This window comes from Microcaecilia unicolor, chromosome 2 (assembly GCF_901765095.1).
Source record: "Microcaecilia unicolor chromosome 2, aMicUni1.1, whole genome shotgun sequence".
Lineage (NCBI taxonomy): Eukaryota > Metazoa > Chordata > Amphibia > Gymnophiona > Siphonopidae > Microcaecilia > Microcaecilia unicolor.
The window spans coordinates 538,994,008-539,011,656 of record NC_044032.1 but is presented as its reverse complement, the minus strand read 5'-3'; the positions used below and the strand labels follow the sequence as shown (position 1 = coordinate 539,011,656).

General features: G+C 40.1%; 1 protein-coding gene across 1 annotated transcript in view; it reads left to right on the top strand.

Moving 5' to 3' along the window:
• The window catches only part of SMIM14 (small integral membrane protein 14), a 122,352-nt gene extending 104,734 nt beyond the window's left edge, over positions 1 to 17,618 (top strand). Inside the window, exons 5-6 of the mRNA XM_030192196.1 lie at positions 4,770 to 4,918; positions 8,772 to 17,618. Coding sequence (XP_030048056.1) covers positions 4,770 to 4,918; positions 8,772 to 8,810 — 188 coding nt within the window. The 3' untranslated portion in view covers positions 8,811 to 17,618. The remainder of the gene's footprint in view (positions 1 to 4,769; positions 4,919 to 8,771) is intronic.
• The last annotated feature ends 31 nt before the right edge of the window (positions 17,619 to 17,649 follow it).

Genomic DNA, 17,649 nt, shown 5'->3' with positions numbered 1-17,649 from the left:
CCAGATTTGGTTAATGTGTTAGCATACTTTGGAGTCCTTTTACTAAGCTGCATTAAACAGCAAACAATTGTTTTATTACTATTAGACATTAGTGCAGACCCATGCTAATGTCTGCTGCACTATAAAAGCACCAGTGTGGTAAAAGAAATCCACGTTAGCTACCTTGACATAGGAGTGAATGGAAGCTGGGTATGGCATTGGCAGGTTGGAGTAGCTGGCTGTGACAGCTAGCATGAATGTTGCTACTGTGCGCTAGTTGTCACAACTGCCAAATAGCATCTTTGCTGCTACAGAATACATCTATGATAAAAAAATAAAAATAATAAAACTAGAAATTTCCTCTAGAATTAAATGAAATATTTTTGTATTGAAAGCCAACCCCCCTCCCCCCAAATACTAAAGTTGTCATTTTTCAGCATTTGTTAAACTAACAAAAAATTACATAAAATTGACAGATTTTACCATCTGGTTTTCCCATCTCTCTGTGAGAAAATTATGTTAATCTGTGGCAAATATTTTCATAAATATGCATATTTTACAAAATAACCTCTGAAAATTTGCAAATGAAAACCTTTTTGCGCTAAGGATGGGCACCCAGAAAATTTTCATTTCTTTCTTTTTTTTTACAGTTTGATACGAATGTCGTTAAGAGCATACACTATTTGCATATAGAGCATGTTTTTCATAAAAAGTGCATGTTATGGGCAGGATTCAGTAAATGGCATTCAAAATTTGGTGCTGAAAAAAATCAGTGCTGAACGGTATTCTGTAATGGGCGTTTGGGATCAGCACCTTTTACCTGGTGTAAATCTTGGCACATAAGTTAGGTGCGGATCCCCGGTATTCAGTAGTACTAGGTGCATCATTAGTGAATGCCCCTGACCCACCCATGGCCACGCCCCCTTTTGAGTTGTGTGCTTAGATTTGCATGTGGATCCTTATAGATTATTGCTTAGCAAGATGCAAGTGCAAATCCAAATTGTTGCCAATTAATGCCAATAATTGATTTAGCACCAAATAATTTTCACTGATTGGCTCATTAACCAATTTAGGGCCCTGTTTACAAAGGCACGCTAGGATTCATTAGCATGTGCTAAAAATTAGCATGTGTTGTGTAGGCACCCACAATATTCCTATGGGCGCATCTCAACATGTAATTTAGTATTTATAGAATCTAGGGGTATATGTGCATACTGTGCACGCTTTCCTGAAAAGAAAAACATACACTATGTGCAAATAGTGCACACTTTTACCAGCAAATGGCATTCATTTGAAATTACTGCCCATCCCTACTTTGCATCTTATGCTGCTGATACAGTATTTCCATTAGATGAAAGAGGTTTACACTTGCCAATCCTTCAGTGTGCCTACAGATCCTGTTACAATGTGCTGTCATTTCACAGAGTATTAACCTGGATCAGTGGTCTTCATTCATTTTTAAGCTGGGGCCACTTTGGATTCAAATGAGCTGAAGGAGAAGATATCTTCCCATGTGGGGTCCTGACACTGCTGACCAGTATGTGTCAATGGCATCCATCCCTACCAGCCCACCTTCAAATTTTATTGTGGGTATCCTCAAGGTTGTGAGCATTTCCAAGCGCATTCTCTTTTGTCTATTGAGAAATGCCATATCCTACAAGCAATATCCACAGGGAGTAATATTAATCAAAATATCCCTGGGGAAAATAATAAAAACTGAAATAACAAAGAGCCCACAGCTTAAATAGCCGTGGAGGGAAAAGTTAGCGAAGGGATCCAAGATGGCTACTGCCGGCGTCTGACATACCTACAAGCTCTCTGAACCTTACCGCTTTCTGGGATGCCGAAGAGAAGAGGCCGTTCAGCCTCCACTGCCCCTCAGCAGCAAAACCCTTCTGCAGGGGCTGGTGTCTTACAGGCATATTTTCAGAGAACAGGGATCCCAGCGATGTCTGGAGGCAGCCCACTGGTCCATTCGGGGGTGAATGAAGACCCTGGAGCATTCCCTGGGCTAGAGCTATCGCTCAGCCCCGACACGAGAGCTCCTCCCCCACAACTCTGTGGTAGCAGTTCCCCGCTGTTGGCGTCCTCAACTCCGCTTCCTACAATTGGTACGGGAGAAGAGACACGGGAGGTGGTGCAATCAACCGAGGGAGTTCGGGTAATGGAGAACTTGAAACCCAGATAGAAGAAGCAGCATCAGTTACATCCGATGCAGTGCTGGAGACTGAAGCTGTGAGTTTGGAGCAGGACATTCCTATCAGAAAAACTGAGGTAACAGTGACTCAATTTCCTATATCTAATTAAACCCAATGAAGTAACCCTGGATAGCTTATGGATTCTTATTGTGGATTTAGGTAAAGCATTATGTCCTCAAATACAAAAACTGACACAAGATTTGTCTGTATTAGAACAGAAAACTAAAGAAGTTGATTCTAGGGTGGAAACTTTAATCCAACAAAATTAGGAATATGAAAAGGAGGTTCAACAGATACAGTCTTACCAAGACAATATTATTAAAGGTCTGACATATCTGAGGAGGAAAACTGAATCTCTTGAGAATTCTTCAAGGAGTAATAATTTCTGATTTCTTAATTTCCCTAAACAATTCACAATTTCTCCACGAGATATGCTGAGAAAATATATTAAAGAAATATTAGGAGTGGTTGAAGAAAGTATCCCGTCATTTTCACAAGTATATTACTTGCCTACTAAATCAATGACGAAACAGCAAGATCAAGGTAACCAAGAATTAGATGTTTCTGCATTATTGGAATCTTCAGATAATGGACTGGTTGTGGCATCAACAAAATAAGTACCTGAATATATGTAAACCGCTTTGAATGTAGTTGCAAAAACCTCAGGCAGTATATCAAGTCCCATTTCCTGTTCCCTTTCCCACTGTTGCCTTGACACCTGATAAGAACTGGGTAATGAGACTGTTCTTTAAGAATAGAGATAAAACTTTTCTTGGACTGAGAATCCAATTTATTCCTGATGTCTCTAAGGAAACCCAGAAGAGACATCGGCAATTCGTGTTGATGAAGCCAGGTGTTCTTCAGTTGGGGGATACATTCTTTTTGAGAGATCCCTGTAAATGCGTTATTAAATACCAGTCGGTTAAGTATGTTTTTTTTTATCCCTCCCAACTTACAGCTTTTTTTAGCAGCTAGAAGAATTATTGGGGCGTCCCAATAATAGCTCTCTCTATAGCTATTCAACTGGTATCTTTAGGGCTGTCAGAGGTAGCAAATTCCTGTATTATACCTTATAATTTGAATTTCCATTGTTTAACACCTTGGATCCAACTAGTGGACTTGAGTAATGTCTGGCGGGAAATTTGATTCTTCTATGATTTTGAAAAATAAGTATTGTTGAGTCACTCTTTAATTTTCTGTACAAGTTGTATGCTTGATTGTAATTTTCAATATGACATCTAAGTCCAACTTTGAACATTTTGCTCAAAACATCCAAAATTCAAGTGGGGGAATATAACCATTTTCAAAATAGAAAAACATCTATATATTTTTTAAATGGTTATTTTCTAGATGTTCATGTGCTCTGTGTGTTTATCTTTTTGATCCATTTTTGGAAAACAAAAAGCGTCCAAGTAAAAAAAACACAAAATCAAGCTATTGGGATGTAGGAGGAGCCAGCATTCTTAGTAGACTGGCCACACAAACATCCCAGCAGAGTAGTTTGGCACCCTAGGGGGCACTGCAGTGGACTTCACATAAGAGGTCCCAGGTACACATCTCACCATTGCTCTCTTGTATAGTGAGCCCTCCAAAACCTCACCAAAAACCTACTGTACCCAACTGTACACCACTACAATAGCACTTATGGCTGCAGGTGTTACCTATGTGTCCTTAACATGCCCCTGACATGCCCCCTCGAGATTTGGATGCACTGCATTTGAACAGCATAGAAAAACATCTAGAAAATGGGTTTTGAAAATACCAATTTGTACATTTTTGTGAGAAAAATGTCCAAATACTGCTTTATACCATCTTTTAGATGTTTTTCTCTTTCAAAAATGAGCCCCATATAGGCATATTTTCAAAGCACTTTGGGAGGCTAAGTTCCATAGGTTTCTATGGAACTTTGGGAGGCTAAGTGCTTTGAAAATAAGCCTGATAGTATAACAAAATTCAAATCAGAATTCAAAATGTTTAAACTGTGCTCAGAATTAATTGGAGAGATCATCACGGGTGTCAGTACCCTAGATCACAAGACTCAAGGTTCTTCAGTGCTTCAATCATTGCACAATGTAATCACCGATGTATAACTGTGTTCAAAACTGTGCAAATGTCCAAAAACAATTTTAAAGAAACAGTCTCTTATCAATCTTCATACAAATGATCAAAGGAACCAATGTACTTATCTTGCAAAGATTTCAGGGTCCCAACACAGACTGCGTTTTGCTGATAGCTTCTTCAGGAAACTCCAATTACTCCAAAATAGATGGAATGATGATATCTAATTCCACCCCACTCAATTGTTCTTTGTAATTAAAAAAAAAAAAAAAGAATCTTGGGAACTGCCATTGGCCTCTGGGCTTTGGTTTGAAGAATACTGTCCTGGATCATCATATTTAGACAAACTGAAACAAATTAATGGTGAAACATTTCATTGATTTGTGGTTAGTGAAATACTGCAGAGTACCTGATGGACAGAGTTTACATTGTGAGGACTTAAGTACTGCCACTTGTTAAGGAAAGGTATATTTTTATATGTTAATAGAGAGACAGGAGTTACAACCACTGTTTTTTCTGTATTTTGTGTTTTAGTACCGGGACCAAATCCATCTGGTGATGGTGAGATTAGCATGACCATGGTTATGGTGGTTTGGCTGGTTTTTGCTCTTGCCTTGTTCTTGTTACGACCTCGGAGTCTACGAGGATTTAACACTGCTGGGAAGCCTACCAGTCCATATAATGTAAGTTGAATATACATTAATATGAACTACAGTAGTTAAAGGCAGAATCAGCTATAGATTTCAGATCTAAGCACATGTCAAAAATAAGATTTTGTATCAATTTAACTTTTAAACCTAACTTTTATTGTTAAACAAATTTTTTGAACTCCCATCACTTACAGAAAAAAGGCATACTGTTAATAGATGTTATAGATGTGTGTTTCTGACATGACTCACTAGGATTATGAGAATCAGTTTCAGTATTCTCCTCTTTAAGCAGAGAACGTAAATAAACTTGAGCCTTCCCTCCTAATCTGCAGTACATAAATACCATAATAGACAATGTGTTACATACAGTATCCGCTCCATGGATAAATCCTTCTTATCTGTTCCCTTCTCCACTACTGCCAACTCCAGACTTCGCGCCTTCTGTCTCGCTGCACCCTACGCCTGGAATAAACTTCCTGAGCCCCTACGTCTTGCCCCATCCTTGGCCACCTTTAAATCTAGACTGAAAGCCCACCTCTTTAACATTGCTTTTGACTCGTAACCACTTGTAACCACTCGCCTCCACCTACCCTCCTCTCTTCCTTCCCATTCACATTAATTGATTTGATTTGCTTACTTTATTTATTTTTTGTCTATTAGATTGTAAGCTCTTTGAGCAGGGACTGTCTTTATTCTATGTTTGTGCAGCGCTGCGTACGCCTTGTAGCGCTATAGAATTGCTAAATAGTAGTAGTAGTAGAAATAATTTTATACTTTGGTGTAAGGTTTAAGGTAGTAGTGGATTAAAGAAAAATCAGTTAACAGCTTCACAATATAATCATTCTGTACATACCTCGATGGTGACCCTTATTTTTAAGTACCTTCATTTCTGAAAAACATTCTGAAATCTGCTGTTGATTTTCCATTTAACTGTCAAGATTTCCCAAGGTTTTTCTCTATTCTGGAGTGTTCTCGCTGCTTCTGGTGGCCAGTGTATCTTGCATCATCTAGTATGCAGCTTATGCCTTTTCCTTCTTTCTGTATGATAATTTTGCCCAGTATTCCTGCTTCATTCCTATTACATTCAGTGCATTTGTACCTGATTGCATGTGCATGATTCTTTTTCATAGTGTACTTCATTTCTTTTATTTATTTATTTAATAGGATTTATTTACCCTTTTTTTGAAAGAATTCACTTTTCTTTTATGTACCTTATGCTAGGAATCTAAGTTTATTTTAGTTTGCAGAAAAGTAACACTAATATTGATATTCTTGTCTAGCATCTTTTCTCTAAAGAAACTTACAGACATAATACTGCCTAATTCTAATTGCTGTTTATTACTGCTTTGGTGTGATAATTGACTAAGTGGATCATACTGGAATTTGAAGCTGTGAATTGTGTTTTTACACAAATGGTAGACATCATAGGCGGTCAGTGACTCAAGTATTTGGGGAGGCTAAAGTGGACAGGACAAGGTGAGGTTATGGGCAGGGCTAGGGTGGCGTATGGGGTGGTGTGGATCAGAATGGAGCAAATTAAAATTCTTGGAGTGGGGGGGCAACACCTATGTCAGCAATATAAGGACAGTGGAGCTCTTTTGAACACTGCAAGGAAAGAAAGAGTCCTTCACTGTTTGACTGTGGTGCAGCTGTATCAGATGGCTGTCCAGTACCTTTGTTATTGATGGTAATATGTATACTGAATACACTCCAGGAATTATGTGCCAAAAAATTCAAAATAATACAACATATTAAACAGAACAATATTTGTAGTATCCTGGAAATATATGCTTGTACTTTAACAACTGGCTCCCAGACAGACCTAGCGCCCTAGTCCTGTTGACCATGTGAACAGTGATGTTCAGCCACACTGTAGCAGAAATCTTGTGGTTTAATGGCAATCATAAAATGATTTGCCTATCAGGTTTTTTTATATGTTGCCCAATGGCCACCAGGTTTCAGATCCACTGGTCTTTATTGTTCAGTTAGTAAACATGTTTGGAATATATTTTATCTAGGGCTGCACTTTAAAGTCTAGATTCTATATATAACAACTGAAAAATTTGTGCTGAATAAATTTCTGCCTAAGCGTATTCTGTAAGCGGTGCCTAGATTTAGTCGTGGTATATAGAATATACTTAGTTGATATCCCAGCGCCTAGAACCACGCGCATCCATTTACACCAAGCGAAATGTGGCGTAAATACCAGTGCATAGATTTAGGCGCAGAGGAGCATATTCTATAACGGTGCCCATAAAGGCTAAAGAGGTTAGGGCTCTTCAGCTTGGAAAAGAGAAGGATGAGGGGAGATATGATTGAGGTCTACAAAATCCTGAGTAGTGTAGAACGAGTAGAAGTAAATCAATTTTTTACTCATTCCAAAAGTACAAAGACTAGGGGCTATTCAAGGAAGTTACGTGGAAACACTTTTAAAACAAATAGGAGGAAATATTTTTTCACTCAACGAATAGTTTATTTATTTATTTGTTACACTTGTATCCCACATTTTCCCGCATAGCAGTAGGCTCAATGTGGCTTACAAGTTCCGGAGAGGAGAGTACCAACTCCGGGAATATATACAGAGTGGAAAATAGAGTAACAGTAGGTGCAAGGAAGCTGATAAGGTTCCAGAAAAGAGAATACAACTCTGGGACGAATATATAGTAGCATATAGAGAGAAGTAATCCCAATGAGGCTGATAAGTGTCTGGGGATGGGACTACAGCTTCTAGTGAGCAATACAGAGTAGAGTAAGAAGCTTAGCGGAAATTGGATGGCAGAGGCGGGGCTGGTGGTTGGGAGGCGGGGTTAGTGCTGGGCAGACTTATACAGTCTGTGCCCTGAAAAAGACAGATACAAATCAAGGGGCTGGTGGTTGGGAGGCGGGGCTAGTGCTGGGCAGATGACAAACCTGAATGGACAGGAACAGCAATCAGACTTACTGACTCAACTCTCTTGCGATCAGTAATGCTAGCAGTCATAGGGACGTAGGCAGTTGGTAACTTAGATGTTTTGGGAGGCTAAAGTGAGGTGGGGTGGGGTGGGGTGGGGTTGGGAGACAACTAGTAAGATAATCAGAGTAAAGACCATGTAATATTTTGAAAATTAAAGTTAATAATTTGAACTCGAGTCTGGTAAATTATTTTATAATTTATTAGGGGGTCCTTTTTACTAAGGTGATCTGAAAATGGTTTGTGGTAGTGTAGGCGTGGGTTTTGGGCACACACCTATCCATTTTTCAGCGTGCCTGTGAAAAAGCCCTTTTTTATTTTTGCCAAAAATGGAGATGTGGCAAAATGAAAATTTCCTCATGTCCACTTTGGGTCTGAGACCTTACTGCCAGCCATTGACCTAGTGGTAAAGTCTCACACAGTAATGACCTATGCACGCCAAATGCCACTTGGCATGCGTAACTGACGTGCGCCAGAAAATAAAAAATATTTTTTGGGTGCATGTAGCGGATGCGCGCCAAAAATGTAATTAGCACAAGAACCACACAGTAGTCATGCAGTAACTCCATTTTGGCACATGTTGGGCGCACAGAGACGCTTATGTGGCTTAGTAAAAGGGCCCCTCGAATATATAGTTCCACCATGACATATCCCCTTTCTGTTGTCAGATATGATATCTGAACCTTAGGGCCAAACAAGGAGCAAATCATTCTCTAGGTGAAGTTACTTTTCATAATTATTATTGTCAGGGTAATTACGATGTTTGTACTCCTACATACCTTCTGGAAAGTTGTGAATGTATTTGTTGAATACAATTGCATGTTAACTGAAGAATGCTAATGGTAAAATTAAACAATATATATATTTTGCTGAATATTGATACTTTCACTTGACTTAATTTTTTAAGTAATAACATACTTCATAATTTGTTCACAGAACCAGGGGAATGAGCCCCCAGCCCCACCTGTGGACTAGATCCCATTATGCTAGAAGCGTTCAGCTGCATAGATGCTGATGACCAGAGGCACCATTGACTGGACTACGTTTCAGCATGTTGGACCTGTGTGCGTTTACATTTGCAGTACATCGGATTTATTTTCTTGAGCGCTAAATATGGTTTAGTTAGATTTATTTGCTTTTTAGTGCTAATGGTTAATAATGCAAAGAAATAATCACATTGAAGCTAAAATTATTTAATTGTTGCTGTGACTTACATTCCACTAATTCAATCAATTCCTTTATGGTGGTTTCTCAGACAGCTTTAGTTTTTCCGCATTTCCCAATGTCTTGCTTTCTGCTTTTCAGCTTATATTATACTTTGGAAGTTGCTATTTATAACAGCCCTTAAAAATAATCAGATGAAATTCAGTAGAAGATGCTTTTTTAAATCTCTTTATTTACTTACATTCCAAGAGCATCTGCATCTGCTCTCCTGGCTTATTTGCAGCAGCATCATGCATTTCAGCTGCGTGTACAGCATCTTGTACACCGATGCCTCTCTTTAATTTTAATAAAATTAATCAACTATTTCCAATTTTTTGTTTTATCAGCAATATTTTCCAATCTTAGTGCCCTTAAAAAATGAGACCAAAGAGCCCTACTGTCAAATGCCTCAAATAGGCAGGTATAACATTTTTCAATAAAATAAGTTATTAACATCATAAAATCAATACACTGATTCAAGTAGAATTAACTTGACTAATAGAAAACAGAATTAACTTTTAAGATTTATATAAACATTCAAATTAGGAAGCCACTAGTTCAGTTTTCCTTCCTTTCTCATTGCACTAATTTCCAGTGTTAGGAAATAGAAGTGGGATGGTAGATTTGAGATATCTGCCTTCCTGTTAAATTTATGAAATATTTGATCTTCTAACTACAGTTCATAGAATTGAACTTTGCCTTTTTTTCCTGTGAGTCTATGTTGACAATATTATAGAATCTGGTCAGTCGTATATACTACTTACAAGAAAAGTATTTCTCATTTGTTCAGATTGTATATGTCTTTCTTATTGGAAGATCATCTTTGCAAGATTAAAACACATACACAACAAAAAAGAATCATTCAATGAAACTGATGTGTTAACTTCATCTATACTTCTTGAGTAGAGAGGTGTAGTAAAATGCTTTTGTAGTTTCAACACTTTTTATTGACGGCAAGTCAAAATAAACATTTGCACAAAGATGAAAACCATACAAGAATAACATCTGTCATCCAATTTTTACCATTTAACACCCCCCCCCTTTCCCCCCATCCCTTACTATTTAACATATACCAGTTCCTGGAAGAGAAAATAGTGCTACTCATCTACACACAATCCTCAACCAGAAACATGTTCAAAACCAAGCCCCAAGGAACACACCCAACATAAAAGACATCCAATTTCCAGCAAGCTATTATCAACTCCCTCTCTCCCCCTCCCCACCCTCCCCCCCAATCCCAAGACGAAACTACGGTGCGTCTCACTGGCAGCTAATGTAAAAGCGTCCCTTACACACCAACTAAAAAATATTTTTAAAAAAAGGGATGCACAACCCATTGCAAGCAGTAAGTAAGCACCTACTATAATTGAAACTAAACTCGTCAATAAATCCCTCCCCCCTCTCCCTAACCCTATAAATCCTATATAAAGGTACCTTCTATATCATTCCCATACCTAGAAAACACACAAGCTCCAATTCCAAGGAATTAAGGAGAATTAACTAACAGACTTCTGCCCCGAGTATGCAAAGATTGTATATATGGCCCCCAAATGTCAAGAAATTGCTTCCATCGCTTAGGAGAGCCCCGTACCTCCCAACGTTCAAAAAGCATGAACTCATGTAATTTATTCTTCCAGTGCCAGAAGTCCGGGGGAGAGTCGCTAACCCATTGACGCAAAATGAGCCTCTTACCAATCAAGCAAGCCTTACGAATCAGTTGCTTAGCCGGCTTGCTGTGCAATGCAAAAATCTCATATTTGTCTAATAGAATTGCAGTAGGAGAGCTCAAAACTCTGGAACCTAGTGAAAAATGTAGAAACATCAGGTAGCGAAGCATAGCAGCCCAAAACTTCTGCACCCTAAAACAATCCCATAAACAGTGAAAAAATGAACCCGGCGCCCTCCCATACTTCCCACACAAAGGACTGCCCACCCCCGTCTTGAAAATCTGAACTTTCGTAAGATACACTCTATGAAGAATATGATATTGACATTCCCGCAAGCCTGCATTGCCAGTCAACCAAGGAATCCTAGAAGTCAAGACATTAAAATCTAAGGAGAGGTTGAGTCTCGACAAATCCCAGGCCCAACGCTGCCTAATCAACTCCCAGTCCTTACAAAGTGACAATATTCCTATGGCCTTATAGAGTCCCAAGACCGAGAGTCAATCCTCCCGCACAGATTGAAAAAACTGTCTCACTTGATGACTATGTCAAGAATGCAGGGCGGCAGCACCTAAAGAATTGACATAATGTGCCAGTTGATTATAAGCAAAGATGTTATTAATTTCATATCCAATGCCCAAGACCCTCAGGTTCAACACGAACCCTGCAAATTCAAAACATGCTCCAACTGAGTTACGCCCATCTGTGCCCAACGTCGGAATGTGATATTATCAATCCCAGGTTTAAACAGCAAATTTTCACAAATTGGCAACAAATCAGACATACTTAAGTCCAATCCCCAAGCCCTCACCATGTCTCTCCAAAGTACACGTAAGGAAGACAACAGTATGTTATTTCGCAAGTGGACTGGGATAACAGGACCTGGCGCTTGCAGCAAAAAATAAAAATGACAAGGGGCAAAGTATTGACGCTCCAGCTGCCGAGTCGTATTGTCTTCCTTGTCAAAAAAACAGTTACCTAGATGACGTAAAAGATATGCCCGATTATACCGCCTTAGATCCAGCAGACCCAACCCCCCTCCTTCACCCCAAGAACCCATTAGTGAAGACAACGGGAGCTTAGTCTTTCTCCCTCCCCAACAGTAACGCCTAAGCAGACTATGAAGTAATTTAAGATCTCACTGACGAATATAAAAAGGCATTAGCTGTAACAGGTATAGCCATCTAGGGAACTCCACCGAATGAAACAACTGAATTAAGTCATATAGCGTAAGGGGCAAGGACACCCATGCTCGCAGTTGCGCCTCCATAGCCCGTAGTAATCGTGTGACATTTAGATGATATAATTCCGGCAATTTCATGGACAAGCAAAGGCCCAAATAAAGAAAAGAACCCTTTCCCCATCGAAGAGGAAAACTCGACCCCCACTCCTGTCGCAGGGCATCCATAGAGGCCAACACCAGGGATTTAGCATAGTTAAGCTTAAAGCCAGCAAAATCCCCAAACTTTTTAAAGAGCTCCAACAAAGCGGACAATGATCTAAAGAGGTCTGTAAGATGTGCCAGGAGGTCATCCGCAAAAGCCGACAGAAGAAACTCCGAGGAGACTACCGGCACTCCCATAATGTCAGGATGAAGGGCTATCTCTAACAAGGGGATCCAACGATAACACGAACAAAAGAGGAGACAATGGGCACCCCTGTCTCGTACCCCTAAAAATCCGAAACCGGTGCGAACGTACCCCATTTACCTACACTCACGCCTGGGGTTCTAAATACAGAACGCGAACTGCATCCAAAAAAAACCCCTCGAAACCATAATGCCACAAAGCAGCAAACAAATATGGCCATCTCACCCAATCAAACGCTTTTTCTGCGTCAAAACTAACCAAAAGGGAAGACAAACGTTTCTGAGCCACCACTTCCAAAGATGCCAAAATAGAATGAACATTCTTAACTGCTGTCAGTCCTTTCACAAACCCCACCTGGGCCACATCAACCAGATCAGGAAGTACCATAGCCAGCCTATTAGCTAAAATCTTTGCGTCTAATTTGACATCAACATTAAGGAGAGGTATAGGCCTATGGGATCCCGGGCCCTCTAAATTCTTCCCCTTTTTAGGTATCACAACTATCTGGGCTAACTTGAAGGTCTCTGGGATAGTCTGACCTGTCACCATCGAATTGAACAAAGCCAATATCGTCGCTTTAACTCGTTCAGAAAACTGTTTATAAAATTCTATGCGATATCCGTCCGGACCCAGCGTTTTATGAGAGGCGCTCTGCTGCAAAGCTAACATAAGGTCTCCCTCCGTAAATGGCTTATTCAAAAAGCTCAACTGTCGGGGAGAAAGGCTAGGCAACACCAAATTATCCAAATACAAGTCACTATCTAACCCATCCTTGTCTGGAGTTGCATATAAAGTCTCATAGAACTGGCCAAATCGATCCGTTATCTGTCTCCAAACGTAACATCTTACCATCTAAGGCCTTCACCTGAAGAATCCGAGAGAATCCACCCTTTTTCCAAACCATGTGGGCCATCAACTGCCCAGCCTTATTACCATAACGAAACAATTGATACTTATAATATAATTGGGACTTAACCACCCTTTGATGTAACAATTCATTCAACTCCTTTTGAGCCACCAACAAAGCCTCTCGTTGCGCATCAAAGGGAGAATTTCCATACTTAATTCTATGTCTCCTAACCAATTTCTCCAGACAAAGGATTTCTTTATCTCTACCGGGCTCTCGCTCGATAAGAGATGATATCTCCCCGCAACACAGCTTTCGCCATTTCCCAAAAAAAGAGCAGGCTGTTGCTTGTGAATACCATTATGAAACTCATAGTCATCCCACTGTTCAGACATGTAAGCCTGGAACCCCTGATCTCCTACCAGGTCTAGGGGCTACCTCCAGAGACGATCTCCCTCTCTATTTGGGGACAATCAAGCAGTAACCAAATCAGGGCATGGTCCGGCACCGCATAAGGGCCAATTTCCGCCTGAGAGATCTGAGAAAAAAGGGGACCCGAGACAAAAAGATAATCTATACGGGATTGAGAAGCATGAGCTCTAGAGAGATGAGTAAAGTCTCTTTCCGAGGAGTGCAAAACGCACCACACATCTACCAAATCTAAAGCATTGCAGAGCAGCGATAGGGCACCATGACCCCCCCCCCCCCCCCAGAGCTTCCCCACCAGGGCCCAGCCTATCTATCGAAGGGTCGAACACCAATTTGAAATCTCCCCCAAGGATTATATTCCCACCAATGTCAACTTAACAATCAACTCTTGAAAGAAGGCTTTGTCAAAAACATTTGGGGCATATACATTGCAGAGCACTAGGGGGCAACCTGCTACTTCCACCGAGGTTAAAATATACCTACCCTCAGGGCCTACCACCGTAGACTTAAGATCTGTAACCCTTTCTGGAAGAGAATCATCACTCCCGCTTTCCGACCAACTGCAGGGGCTTCTACCAAAGATCCAACCTACCCTCTTTTAAATTTAGCATGTTCCCCTGAAGATAAATGTGTTTCCTGTATAAAAGCAATACCTGCTTTATGTCTCTGCAAAGCCTTGGTTCTTTTTATAGGAGAGGAAACCTCCCCCCTACATTCCAAGAAATTATCTTAAGTGATCCCAGAGACCCAAAAATCACACACTGTCAGAACAAAACATTTCTGCTCAAAAAGCGAGGAGGAACGCCCCCCAGCTCCCGGGCTCCCTCCCTCTACCCATCCATTTGACTTCTCATTCACATAACAAACCCAAAGGTACCTCACACACACCCCCCATAACTGCAACCAACTAACCCCTTCCTCCCCTCACCTCCCTACCCCACCCCCTTAGAAATCCCCACATATCTTCTGTGAAGTAAGATCTCACGAGCTCCCTTCCCCACACCTACATGCCAAAAAAAGGAATCTCATGCATACATTATTTCCCATATAACCCAAGTAGCCCCCTATATTAATACATTATAACATTGTGAAATACATGTACTTTCTCCATAGGAAGCACACAAACCTCCCATACCCCAGTCCAAAGTAAAGAAAAGCTACACTTCCACCATAGCTACTTCTGCACCCACTGAGCAGCAGCTGTCGCCACTGGGAGGAGAAGAACATCCTCTTCTGCTGGGTCAAAATCCACCAAAAAGACGGCACCATGAATAAACATCTTACACAGAAGGTCCACATCCTTATGACTCTCAGCCAGTTCCAGTAATGAGTGTCTAAATATTTATAAGCTCATCTGAGCAAGGCTGACTGCCATAACCAAGCACAAACAGTCTCGCTGACTTTGGGGCATCTTCGTCCACTGCCCCATCTGGAAGGTTCTTACCACTACACACACATACTCAAAAAAAAAAACCTCCATATGTCACAAGCTTACCACATAATGTCAGAATATCAAGATTTTATGTCATATAGATTATTCCCATATGGACAAATACTGATCTTCATATTACTGTCCTCAACACAGCAGGTCATGTCTGCTCCAAAGTGCCCACTTCTTGTCGCGCAAACTTTAATGCCTCTTCCGCTGAAGTAAAATGTTTTTGTGTCCCCTTGTACCAAATCTTTAATCGAGCAGGATACAGCAGAGCAAATTGGACCTTTCTGGAGAATAATAAATTGCAAACTTCCATGAATGCCTGTCGCCGTGTGGACAACCCAGCAGAAAAGTCCTGGAAACAGCAAATCGTAGAATTTTCATATTGTAACGGACTTGTCTGCCGAATAGCATGAAAAATGTCCTGTTTATGAGCAAAGTTTAATACCTTGAAAATCACCACCTGAGGATGCTGGTCGTTGGTCTTTCCAGGTCCCAAACAATGAGCGTGCTCCACACGCAAAGGGCCCACTGAAAGCTGTAACTTTAGTACTTTAGGAAGCCAACCTTCCAAAAACTCCCACAGTTCCAAATCCTTTACCATCTCAGGGAGCCCCACCATCCGTATGTTACTCCTCCATGCCCGAATGTCAGGATCTTCCAATTTGGCCTCCAATTGCTCCACCCTGCGCTGCAGAGACTGTTGTGATACCTCCTGCTGCTGCAATTTATCCTCAACATCAGACAAACACTGCTGATAGAGGGAAAATTCTGACTGAATAATGCCCAGTTTCTCATTGATTCCCACCAGCTGGTCTGTAATCATCTGCAATTTTAAATCCACTGAAACCTCTAACATCAGGGAGACCTCCGCAGCCACCACCGTGGCGCACGTGGAGCCCACAGATTTCGGGCTCTCGCTTTCTCAGTCCGCCATCTTGGGTTCCACTACGCGACTCCGAGTCCCGTCTTTCTTCGCCTGTTTACACGCCATTCCCAGCCAGCAAGAAGATCCAATCTGTCCAGGCACTCTAGCAGGTAAGCAACCCGAAACTATTAATTTACCACAAAAATAAAAAGTGGCGTATGGGTGAATATTCAATCGGGGGAGACAGGAGCTCAGCCTGGCGACAGCTTCTCTCTAGCCAAGCATCACGTGATCTCTTCTTAAAATGCTTTTATTTTCTTTGTACAGTAATATTGGATCCTCTCCTAGTTTAATTGTATAAGTATTGAGCATAAAATGCTAGGCCAAACCAACCTGTTCTTGATTGCATACATGTAAATGTAAACTATTTAACAGTTTATTACATATATTAAATTAGGACATTTCTCTGATGTACATCTAAAACGGAAAGTAAATATATTTCTTAAGAGGCTACCCCATATTGGCACATATTCAAATTATAGCCCATTGAGCAATACGTTTGGAAAGGGCCCACAGAGTAGGAGGAGTCAACCTCAGAAGACCTTAGAGTAGGTACAGGTGATGTTCTTTGGAGTCCCCTGCACTGCAGAGGCCATTTGAGCAGAATTTATACCACTGCTACCCCATTCTATCACTAGACAAAAAATCTATAAAAGATACTATATAGCACCATCTGGTAATAATACCTCAGAAATCAAAGATATGTCAAATATATATTGTGGCAGTATACCTTCTAATATTATCAATTTATCTTGCCAAAAATGGACATTGGTAACTGTATCAAATTCAAATTGCCATATGTAGCCAGACCACCATTCCTTATCTGTCTTGTTCTACTCTTTTAAACTTATAGTAAACCTTTATATGCAAACTAATTCAGATTTATTACTTCAAGCTTGTTGAAAATTGTATGTCTTTGGTTCTGTATAGGACTAGTGGAGAGTTTAAATATCTGATTCTGTTTAAAACATTTACCAGCATAATGATTCATGAACAATAGTGACATGAAGGAATAATCAAAAAGGTTTACAAAAGTACAGTTTATAGATTTCTGGAAGTCTTACAACAGCTTAACATTACGGTTGCATTCTTTAAAGAAAAAAAGGAGTGGAATACATCTGTGTACTGGCTGGAAAGCACTTACCTCCTCCAGTTCATTATGTAAACACATAATGTTACTCACTTTAGGCCAAGTATGACTGTGCGATCCAAAGTTTTCTGATTAATGTTTTGCTGAAAATTTGGACTGTGGTAAACGGCTTGTACTATGCACTTTTATATTGATTTAAATAAATAAATAGCCAATGTCACTGCTGATTTTCTCTCACTAAATTAATGATTGCTATGCACTTTGGGAAGAATTCTTTAGCCCCCTATAAACCCTTTCATGGTCACGCATGTATGTTAATAAGTAATATTTTTCTTTTGACCTTTTACAGATACACTTTGTTAAATATTAGACTTAATTAAAAGGTACTTTAATGGAGGCCCAGGAAATAGCGACAGACTGATTTTCAGTTTGATTCTTTCCTTTATGAAACTTTTAAAATTAAATATTTATTTTTGAAATCTTATATACTGCTATGCAATAGTGGGTTTAGAGTCCTTTAATGCGGTTTGTAGTACCACATACTGTACATAGGCACCATGATTTGAAAGACATGCCAAAATAAAAATGAATTACAGTATTTTTATTGACTTTATTTATTTATTTGTGGC